The 12,500-nt window shown below is 34.6% G+C and overlaps 1 protein-coding gene across 2 annotated transcripts in view; it reads right to left on the bottom strand.

Moving 5' to 3' along the window:
- LOC121381343 (homeobox protein DBX1-A-like) overlaps nucleotides 1-12,500 on the bottom strand; it is a 21,311-nt gene that overhangs the window by 5,391 nt on the left and 3,420 nt on the right. Inside the window, exon 2 of one of the 2 annotated variants that reach the window (XM_041510622.1) lies at nucleotides 8,979-9,179. In XM_041510622.1, coding sequence (XP_041366556.1) covers nucleotides 8,979-9,179 — 201 coding nt within the window. The remainder of the gene's footprint in view (nucleotides 1-8,978; nucleotides 9,180-12,500) is intronic. The other variant, XM_041510623.1, reaches the window with a different exon arrangement.

The raw sequence follows: 12,500 nt of genomic DNA, 5'->3' as shown, positions 1-12,500 counted from the left end.
TTATCATGAGAACATTTTATTAATGTCAGTAATTTACGGGGTTTTTTTTAATTTGACCCTAAATATGTAGCCCGACCAATGTAACACCCGTAATGGAAAAAGAAGACAAGCTGTGTTATATTATTTAGTTTAGATGGTAGAAACACAATATTTTATTTCTTCTTTATTTTCTTGATTACTATTAATATGAAATGAGTTCAGGAATTATCTGTCAAATTGAATTGATTTTCCAGCGTTACGGGTGTTACATATTTGAAACGTTACGGGTGTTACATATTGTGTCATTTTAAGTTTTTACTTAAGTAAAATCATAAAAATAAATTTTCAATTCATAACTATGTATAAATGTATATAGTTGTTTCCATTATTGTAGCTTACTATCAACAATGGCTTTTGGAAGAAAAAATAAACTGATATATATGAAATTATTGTGTGCAAAAATCCATACTGATCTACTACAAAACATTAGCATGATCCGAAATGAATTGGTTATACACATTTTATAATTCTAAGCAAGAAATTGTAAATAGAGTACAATATAATAATTATGAAAGGTTATATTGGCCGAATTTTTTTACAAAATATCTAAACACTCAAGATAGTCCCTTTAACGACAAGGCAGTTTATATGTCAGTTCAGTATATTTTAATGTTTCTTTCAAATCATGTTGTTTTGGCAAGTCCTGAAGGTGACACTTGTCAATCATTAAAACTTTTAAGTAAGGTTTAGTCACTAGTGCAGCTGCATGCTTGATGTCACCAGTGTCAAAGTGTCAACCAAACACCTGTGGTGAAATTGATAATGATATATAATATGATGCACCAAGGCAGTCTATTCACTATTACACTGACTAGCATACAGAAAGCACCATTCTTCCAGTGACAAGCTACATGTATTCAAAGTAAGTACCTATTTTATATAATAATAATAATACTAATACTACTACTACTACTAATAATAATAATAAGCAGTTTTAAGACATTTTTTTCAAAATGTTACATAATTCACCTATCTCCCCAATAACATTTTCTACCCATCATAATTCTTGAATATTTAATAATTATGAATGATTTTCAATTTTCCTTTCTGAATAGGGAAGACGACAATCAGTGGAGAACACAATACATTATAAATTAAACCTAACATTTCCTTTTAAACATATTTTAAATTTTACTTTTATATTATGGTACTAAGGGAGCGGGATCTAGCTAGTCAGTTCAGCGCCAGCTTGAGGTGCCACGGTCGCAGGATCGAACCTCCTCCGTGGATGTCTACCACTGGGCTTTTACCCCGTTCCAATTAGTGCTCTACGACTGGTATATCAAAGGCCATGGTATGTACTGTCCTGTCTATGGGACAGTATGTATAAAAGATCCCTTACTTCTAATGGAAAAATGTAGCGGGTTTCCTCTGACTATGTGTCACAAAAAACAAATGTTTGACATCCATTAGCCGATGATTAATACATCAATATGCTCTAGTGGTGTAGTTAAAACAAACTTTAAAGCAATCCACAACTAAAAAACGTTTGAAGTTATATCAAGTATTAAAGTCTACTTTGCCTTTTTTCAGTCATGCCACCAAAGACATCAGCTGAAAGAATAGCTGCATACCGAGCAAGAATTCGCAGCGATCCCAACAAGAAACTTGATTATCTCAACAAAGAACGAATAAGAGATAAAAGGAGAAGACTGTAAAAAGGCAAATGCATCTGATAAAGAAATTGAAATGCGACAACAACAAATTAGACAACGTGTGAAGCTCTGCAGGCAACGTCAGAAAGACAGACTGAATAATTTGGTAAACGAACAGAATGAGGTGCCAGTATACAAATCTGCACAAGCACTTGGAAAAGCAGTTAAAGTTATTCTTCCAAAAAGTCCAAGGAGGCGTAAAAGTGTTGTCGGCCAGTTGGCTACAATTGAAACTTTGATTCCGAAACCTACATCCAGCCACAGATGTTCAAAATTGCCAGATGAAACCATCAGTCTTGTCTGCAGATTTTTCGAGAGAGATGATATCTCACGACAAGCCCCAGGTAAAAGGGATATTATTATTGATAAATCAAACAAGAAAAAAAATTTAAATTCAGAAACGCCACCTGACAATGTCAATCGGCGAAGCGTATTCATATTTGAAAGAAGTTAACCCTGCAATCATTATTGGGCGTACACAATGTTTTGAACTCCATCCTATTCACGTGCTTCCAGCAGCCGACATGCCAAAAAACCAGTGCCTTTGTTTATATCACAAGAATATCATTATGATTCTTGATTGTCTGTCCAAAAAGGCCTCATCCATATTCACAGGATTTCATTGCTCGATGTGTTTGTGATGCAACATCAAAGACATGCATGAATAATGACTGTGAAACATGTTGTGATGGGAAACTATTTATTGGGGCATTTGAATCGAAGGTCACCAGAATAACCCGAGATCATGAAGCTTCATGGTATCAGTGGGTCAAGGTTGATGCAAAGTTTGAGAAACAATTTCAGCAGGGTACTGTAGGTGAAGCTATATTATTGTTGAAGTCAAAGTTACCAAACTTTCTCATTCATTCCCATATAAAGAGGAAACAGGCGTCATTCTTTGAGGAAGTAAAACATGTAACTGATCCATCACATGCAGTACACCAAGTTGATTTCTCAGAGAATTATACCTGTGTGTATGCTGACGAAATCCAGTCTGCTCACTGGCATCAGAGACACATTTCATTATTCACATCCGCTGTGTGGACTTTTGGTGGTATGAAATCGTGTGTGTTTGCCAGCGATAATCTCACACATTTTAAAGAAACTGTTGTTCCATATATTATACTTCTCATTCACAAAGTTTTGAAAGCAAACCCTGATGTAACGACCATCCAAATATTTAGTGATGGAGCAGCAATACAGTTCAAAAACAAATTCATATTTAGATTTCTGATGACAATCAAGGCAACACTCGGCATCACAGTGGAATGGAATTGTTTTGCTTCTTTCCATAGTAAAGGTCCCGTTGATGGGATCGGTGGTATTATTAAGTGTACTGATGAATGCTGTGTTCGAACCCGCAAAGTGATTGTACAGGATGCAAGTTCATTTGTTAAGGTTGCAAAAATGTGCAATATCAATATTGAAGTTGAGGAAGTAACACAAAATGACATGGATCAATGTTTCAAAAGATCCCCTATACGAGACCTGTGGAAGTCAGTCAATGCCATCCCCAAGATACAGAGCATTCACTCTTATACAGCCACAGATAAGTCAACCATTGTTTGCCGACAAACGTCTACGGCTATACTTCAGAAAGGTCATCAATTCCATGGTGAATAAAATAATGTTCTCTACTCTTAGTATAAACAAGTCATTTTTTTTTGGTGATTATATTAATAAACCTATCATCGTTGTTTTGTTTATGTATCTATATAAATATGTTTCAATAAAGTTTATACATTATTTTAAATTTTTATTTTTCTTTGATTGAATAAAACCTTTTTTTATTTGGTTTAAACTTGACACAGATACAATATTCGAAATATGAGAGCTGAAATAGATGGCATGTTGCTTTTAATATGGCGAACAAAAATGTAACACCCATAACGTAACACCCGTAACAGTTATCACTGCATAATTGACTTAATATCTAGCAAGCAATAAAACCAGGTTCTATTCCAGTAATTACCTAAGGCCACCTACCCATATGATACAAGTTTTATTAAAATTACCCATACACATCACAGGATTTTGATAAAATTTTCTTCTTGAAAACAGATTTGTTCATTTAGTGTAACATCTGTAACGGAAGTTGGTAGGTCTTTTAATTAGTACATAGAATTCTTAAATCTTAAATATTTTATGGAAGTTGGGAGAGAAACGTGTTAACTGTATAAAACTCAAATAATGGGAAGAGTAATACAAATAATATTCTCTGCAACTTCACTTTAAAACATTTACCCCCCTCAAAATGTAACACCCATAACGATGGATTTGATATATATATTGATATATATATATATATATATATATATATATATATATATATATATATATATATATATATATATATATATATATTTACATGCAATAGCATCCATAACAATGTGATGTTGACTGTCTAGTGTATGTGTGTGCGTGCGTGTGCGTTTGTGCGTATGTGTGAAATTGCTTGCGTGTACTATTTTTGGAATGACTCACAATTAAGTAGCATTACACATTACACCATCAACTTCATTGCTTACTAGTTAGCCAACAATAAACTCTACAGAATTTTCCGGTCACAAACATGTTATTTTTCGTTGTTGTTTTTAATTTTTAAAAGAAGCATGCACTGTTGAATAGACATCATTAATGTTTAATAGCATATCACGTTTGGTTTCATAGGTTTCGTAGACTCACATAAACAAAACTGTGCTCCAAACGACACTACCAGTCTATGGGATTTTATTTTGTCCCACTGCCAGCGTCAAACCATAAAAAGAGAAACAGAAATAATGCAGTCACATCAAAGTAGCGACTCAATAACAGAGGGGAAATGAGAACGACTTTCAAACACCTCCAAACAAACTCGTTTAAAATTAGCACCTATCCGATTATATGTGCATCCTAAATTAACTCCCTTGACTCACAGGTAGTCAGTAAATTTTAATACCTTGCAACATTAAACTCCAAACTATGCATACCTAATGAATTCATTTCGCCATTTTGTACCCGAAAATGAAATTTAAGGCGACATCAGTCCTTTAAATGGAGAACAATTTTACGGCGTGTTGTTTCCCTTTAATCGTCGTACTTCGGGGTACGTTCGTTGCGTTCGTAGATCGGGATGGTTCGGTGCGTTTCGGAATGAGGCTGGCAGTTTAAAAGCAATACACTCGTACTCCATTGATTGACGCGGTGTGGTTTCGACTCTGAAATACTGATTAACTCCCACCCCCATTGTGAGTGAATCCGGTTTGACCCCGGGTAGATTTACGGGTGTAATGACAATATTCATTAAGGGTATACCCTCTCATGACTCGGATCGTGTTAACTCTGCTCTCAAATTAAATTCGACCGAAGAGGGGCAAAAAAGAACCGAAGGAATTAAAAAAAAAGAAAAAAAAAAGGTTGCAGTCGAAAATGATTCGTTTTCCCACGTGATTTTCTCTACTAGTTGTTTATTGCGGACTGTTTACAAGTCGTGCACGTAACATCATATGGTAATTGTTTATTTAAAATATTGATTTACAAAGACCAAAGCAAATGTTTTAGGTTTTATAGAAACAAGATTTTCTTTCTTTTTTCTCTTCTCTTCTCTCTCTCTCTCTCTCTCTCTCTCTCTCTCTCTCTCTCTCTCTCTCTCTCTCTCTCTCTCTCTCTCTCTCTCTCTCTCGCTCTCTTAATTATTGGTACGAATATAACTAATGGTAATCAATACTTCATTTCAACAGGGGAAACTGAACGAGTAGTAATTATAAATGTATTATATGAATTAATTTCAATTTAACAATATTATACCTACAAGGTTTAATGAATGATGGAGTATCAAAGAAACATGTTTTTTGTTTGTTTCGTTTTTACTTTACTTTTGTTTAGTTTTGCAATATTTGACTGAACAAGTCAAGTCGATTTAAAAAAAGGAAAACCCGTTGTTAATTCTCTCCCTGACAAAGTAAGTGCACCTCAAAAACAGTATATTATTATGTATATATACATATAAATAGTTATGACAACATGCTTAATGGATAAGAAGCATTTAGAGGAATCCAATACGACTATTTTGTTGGAATAAACAGCATTGGTGTCATTTGGTGAAGGTTCCAGATGGTCCCTGCTTGCAAGAATGTCAAAAACAGCCCTTTTATAGTTTTATCTATATTATGTCTTTCTTTTTATATTTCTCTTTTTTTTACATTTAACACTAACAATAACAATATAGAACCGTTACTCGGCAGTGAATTAACGAGGGAAAGTTTTTACAGCTGTTATCACGAATACATTTTTAATGATTAATAAGCATTCAGAAGAAAATGTAAAGTTCAAGTTTGTTTTGTTTAACAACATGCCACTGATGGTATTCGAACCTTAAGCACCGAATTTCTCGCATGTATATAATATGTAACTGTTCATATCGCATCACTAACGAGGTGATAACAGCGATACCATCACCGATTTAGCGTGTATGGGTCACAATGGCTGGAGGCGACATTGAATCTGTTACACAAAACTACTCAGAACTCATTTCCCCCGCCAAGTGAATCCGATAACCGCGGACTCGGTATAGTGTTTCTTAATCCCAGCGTGTGATCTGTGGTGTAAAATATCCTCCAGCCCGTTAACGGTTAACATAGATCATTAGCAAAGTATATTTTATTAACAGTAATTAAATGGGTTTATTGTACAATTTCAGCGATTGGTCAGTGAAGTGTTGGGTATTGGTGGCATTGCTTATAGATAATTATTTCCGGAGATTAATTTTTACTTAAAATTAAGCTGTCGCCTGGAAAAACACATCATATGTACAAAGTGAATATATCTGCCTGGCAAAAAATAATTTGAGCGTTAATGACAACTTAATTCATTTTTAATGTGTCCTAATTGTAGATCAAAAGTCGTGGTGTGTGCTGCCCTGCCAATGTGGATGATTACAAGATAATATATTCAGGATTGCAGCGGTAGGCTATGTATCACTCATTTCTTTTTGACTAATTTTCGTGCTTATATCCAGTTATGGTTCAAGCACGTTGTTCTGGGCAACGACCTTAGCTATCTGGACAGTGGGTCAGTGGTTAGTTGTGAGTGTTTAGCGAAAGCTAAATCGGTGTTGTGGCTTTACATCTACCCACTGAGTCGCTAAACTCGCTGTGGGTTGGAGCCGGTACCGGCATGCGAACCTAGCACCTACCAATCTTAAATTGCACAACACCACCGAGTTCGGTCAGCCCATACCTCAACCGGGCGCTAAAGACGGGGTACTTCACATGTAATGACATTCATACGGCTGTTCACAGCACGAAAACACTGGTTAATCTCCCACCCTTTGACGCTGAAGAGCCGGGAAGAATATCGGAGGAAAGAACACACACCACAGAAGATCCGTGAAGAGCCGGCGAATTGATCGGCGAAATCCGGCGGTTACTTGATAGAGAGTCCGTTAGTCGATCAATCACATAACGGGACAACGCATGGGTGTTGTCAAGGGTGTTGTCAAAGGTGTAGACTGCTGGACACAAACAATAGTCGTCGAGTGTTTGTTTCTCTCAGGATAAGGTGACTGTCTATCACCTTGCGTCAATATTATGATTATTTCAGAATTCCGTATCTGCAGTATTAACCACGTTCAAAATTCAGTCGTGTGAAAAATACCATATTGCAGCTATTTATTAAGAATATAAGTGTTTTAATCTTAAGGATGAACTAACGTAAAATGTCTAAATGCAATGACAGTAGACCCAGGTGTCTCTTTTAATCAGATTTAGTTTTGGATTAAAACTCATTTAATACGAAAACGAATAAGGATTACAGAGTTATCTAAAAATTTCTGAGATTTACCACCCATGACACCACAAAATACTTCTAAAACCATTAGTTAGTTTAGCAAAAATTAATATAACATGTATTTAATACTACATGTAGAGTTTTCTCTATGGATTAACAGTGACAGAAATGGAAGAAATATTATGAATGGATTTTAGAACAAACGAAAAGTAAACAATAAAGTTAAAAAAACCTATGTTATGGTGATTAAGCTGAAGGTTGTTAATATTAAGAAAATTTCGGAATCGCATGCAAGATTATTAGTTTCTTGTGTTTACATTATATTACTCCTTCTAATCAACAGTTGTCTTTCATATTCATTCTGTAATGTGTCAAACATAGTTGCTTAAATGTATAAGTGCACATGCAGTATGTAGTATCATTTTCTTTTCGTATGTATCTGCATCATTATAAAATTATTTCAAATAAAATTATGAAATCTTTTTCTTTCCTCTTAAAATTGTTCTAAGCATAGCAAAAAAAAAAAAAAAAAAAAAAAAAAAAAAAGAAAGAAAGAAGAAAGATAAATAAATAACAAACCCCCAAATTATGTTTTTATCGTCAATTATTAATTTATAGAAGAGGGCCTAATCGATTGTAAAATTTGACCACAATTCGTTTTTGTTTTGAATCAATACAACATATTTTAATCAAATAAAAAATTATTCCTATGGATTGACTTCACTATATCCTTACGAAAAATATAAATAAAGCAATATTTATTGTTTATTTGTTCAATAAAAACAAAAAATGAACGCAATTATAATTTATATTAATGTCAGTACATAAGCAGCAAATAGGCTTCAAAGAGAATAACTACGACACACGATATAATCAACACTTCAGAAAACAAATAACGTTATATAAAAGATAAACAGTTTCGAAAATAAAACCATGGTAACATGTTTATATTATGTATTGTGTATTTTGAGTGTCAGTTGCCTTTGATCCTTGTTCGTTTCGAGCCTTGGCTGTTATATGTTTTTAATTGATAATTATTGTATACATAATATGTCATTTATATATTTAGTTTTTTATTCTGTATACAATATATTGTATTAATGGATTAATGTAGGGTTGTGAATAAAAATACTTAAATAAATACAAAAAAAACAAACAAACACCACCACCACCAAACAACAAAAACAACAATAAACAAACAAAACAACAAACCATTTTAGATAAATGTCGGTAAAAAACCCCTCCTTTTATAGATGTAAAACTACTTTGAGATTAATTCTGGCTCTTTTTGTTTATTCAGTTACCAAGTTTGTTAATGTGGACCAATGCCACTTTGGAATGGGGTAGGGGTTTTGTGGGTGGTGCATTTGCAGATTTCACCTTTTGTTTGAGGACAATTTGTGGGGGCTTTTTTCGGAATATTCCACAAAATAAGGTGGGGGTGCATGGCCCCGGCCCCGTCCCCCTCCCCTCTCTACGCCACTGGCGAAAAGTCGATTCGATTAATCACATAAATACCTAAAAATTCACCTGCGAAGTAAGGCGGTCTGAGCATGCTCTGTAGGTGGTGGTCGTAGACGGAGCCGTGGCGTGGTGAACACGACGGGCACGTGAGGCCGTGGCTGGCGTACGTACACATCTTGTTGCACGGCGTCACTAGTGACGTCATCGAAGGTGCGAAGCTCGTGAAAGCGCCGGGAGTGTGACCAATGCGTGGTACTGGAAAACAAAGAAAAACAAAAACCTAAACAATCATCTCACAATGAACTTGAAATATTATTAATGCAATTTTAAAATTAAAGGTAAAAACAACTTTTAACGCATGCGATTTGTTTTTGTAAGCTGCTGCTTATTTTAATTTGACATAATATAATATCATGGACGCACGTAAGAAGGGTTAAGAGGGGCCATTTGCCCCCTTGCGTCATATACAATACTATACTTAAAGGGACAGTCATGGCTGCTGCCGATTTGATCGGGCTGCTGGTGCTCCCTTGCACCTGCCAGTGCAGGCGGTCCCTCCTCTCCCCTCCCCCCACCTTTCCTGTCATGGACGGAGGAGCCGGCCAAGGCCGGCTCTTGTGCCCAGAACAGGCGTGCGCTACAACAGCTTGTTCTGAATGTGCACGTAAAACCCTATGACATGGCATGACATGCTGCTGCCATTGTTACGATGTGCTGACTAAGAGATATATTTTAACGATTGTAATTACATATTAAAGACATTTTACTGCATTAAATATCAGTGGTTGTATATTAAATGTATTTCTGATCGTCCAAGTGCTTGTACTATTAGTCCGTCCCGTGGGGAACGCTTTTTTCATTCTATGGAATTTACTACAAGTTATTTATTACTGAGCAGATTGTTTTCTAAATTGGACACAAAAATAGTATTTAAATTTTTTTTATTTCCAAAACACTTTTACTTTTTTTCTTACTTCAAACAAAAGTAAAATTATTTACAAAAAAAAACATTTTTGTAGGAGGATGGGACAGACTATAGATCAAACTTCATTTCATTTTCTAAAATATATTTCTTTTCGAACAGACGAAATTATTTGGGCTACTTACATATATTAAAACGATCAGAAACACATTGAATATATAGACACTGATATTCATAACTGGAAAATGTATTAGTTCAGTCGTTAAAATATTTTATTAGTCGCAAACATCTTACAATATTGCAAACTCAGGATAGTCCCGTTAATAAATATATACTTCAATACTTCAATGGAACACTGTTTTCTGAGCTAAACAAAAATATACAAAACAATATAACTGCATTAAAAACTATATTCCAATAGATGTGCTTTATGATGCCTTGAGGTGGACAAAAACACATCCATACTAATTTGACACAACCATCTGGAAGTTGATGTCTTGTATCTTGTATAATATATTACACGGGCGAAGGAAGGTGCCAAAAAGTGTGGTTGGGGGACACACACACACACACACACACACACACACACACACACACACACACACACACACATATATATATATATATATATACATGTATAAATATATAAAAACCATCACTGCAGCTACAAAGTGTGTGTATATGGGGGCACATGCTCCCCCCCCCCCCCCCCCCCCCCCCCCCCCCGGTTCCCATGCTAGTGTATTATGTATTTTATAGATGAAACGTGGTTTTCAACTGTATACATTTAGGCAGATACAAAATACTTTATTTGCCTCATAATCCTAGTTAGCAATGATTATAATAAGGCCTAAAACATGTGTTTCAGAGAACGTACCAAATGTCTATTTAGGTAAAGTAGGTCTTCTTTAAAACAAATACATTCACCACTACGGATCCAAATAAAATGTCAAACACCTTAATCTTCATGATAATAAAAATGAGATTTGTTTGTGTGAAACTGTATCTTTATTGGCAAATAATATATTCTAAGGTAATGTTCATCTTATAAGCAAACAAAGGCACATTTTAACCTCTTTACCAATCAATTAAATACCTTCATTTGTCTGATTTTAAAAATATAGTTTGTGATATTTTTGCTAGAAATAAACGTTAACTGATTTCTTCGCAAAATAAAAATTCTAAAACATTACCTCACAGTAGATCTTTCTTATATATTCAAAATACTCTTTTAATGTACTCACTATATACAGGGCCGTACCCTGATCAAAATCCTAGCGGGGAGACTCTTGTTATAAACAAATGAAACACTATACAAATTAAACCCTGAGATGTGTATGCTATTTTCTGGCGTAAAAAAATGATTTAAAAAGTGAGATTCTCAGGGGGGCAACTGCCCCTTGTCCTCCCTCCCCGGAGGGTACGGCACTGATATATTATATATTTTAAATAGGGGCATGCTACTATTTTAAAAAGGTCTGGTCTGTCACATGGAAAACAATTTAAGGTTAAGTAGAAGATAGTATTATAGCGGGGAAAAGGAAGATGACCAACCGACAAGAAAAATAGTTTTAGCCACAGTGGTATGGCATGGTTCCCGTTAACACACACAATTTGTTTTAGGCCTTAAAAAATGAAAATGAACCTTGAACTATGACACGATGAATCAAGAAGTAATACTAATACTGGATTTGTTCATTCTAAACACGGGATCGTTATGTGTACTAAACATAATTATTTATTGATTCTTAATAAACGTAGTAAAGGTTGCGCTGTGGGTACGATTACGCCAGCTGACGCTAGCTTTGTATTTTCTATTATATTCCAATTCCGATCAATACGTAAATGATGAATATTTACATCTGTCTAGCCAAAAGTAGTAGCAATTAAGTATAAAAAAAAATTGAGATATTAAAATATATAAGAAGTATAAAATATCGAGATATTAAAAGTAAATAAAAAAAAGATCGACATATTAAAATATATAAGAAGTATAAACAAAAATCGAGGTATTAAAATATACACTTTGTAGCTGCAGCGATGCTTTTTATATAGTTATACATGAATATATATATATATCTGTGTGTGTGTGTGTGTGTGTGTGTGTGTGTGTGTGCCATTCACCTACCCACCCAAGTATAAGGAGTATAAAATATCAAGATATTAAAAATAAACTAATAAAAGATCGACATATTAAAATATATAAGAAGTATAAACAAAAATCGAGATATTAAAATAATATATAAAACATTATATGCCCCTACACACCCCACACCCCACGTTCTTTACTAATGAAGATGAACTGACAAATAATTATTAAACTAGATAGAAAGAGGGTTCATGTATTTTGACTGTTAAACGGACAGTGATTTGGGTAACATACGATATCACAAATATACATATACTTGTTAAATTCTGAACCACATCATGTATTAAACATTTATTCATTTACATTTTGATTTTTTTTTTTGGGGGGGGAGGGGGGATGGGTGGGGGGTAATAAGGCGTCGGACATAATTTACGGAAAAGGACCACACACACATAATGACAGGCAGACAGACCGACAGACAGACAGACAGATAGATAATGACAGAGGAAATCCGCTGCCGCTATACCATGGGATACTCTTTTAGAATAAAGCAAGATATATTTTA

This window comes from Gigantopelta aegis, chromosome 9 (genome assembly GCF_016097555.1).
Source record: "Gigantopelta aegis isolate Gae_Host chromosome 9, Gae_host_genome, whole genome shotgun sequence".
In the NCBI taxonomy this organism is placed as follows: Eukaryota; Metazoa; Mollusca; class Gastropoda; order Neomphalida; family Peltospiridae; genus Gigantopelta; species Gigantopelta aegis.
The sequence above is the reverse complement of the archived record's forward strand: the minus strand, read 5'-3'. Positions and strand labels throughout refer to the sequence as shown.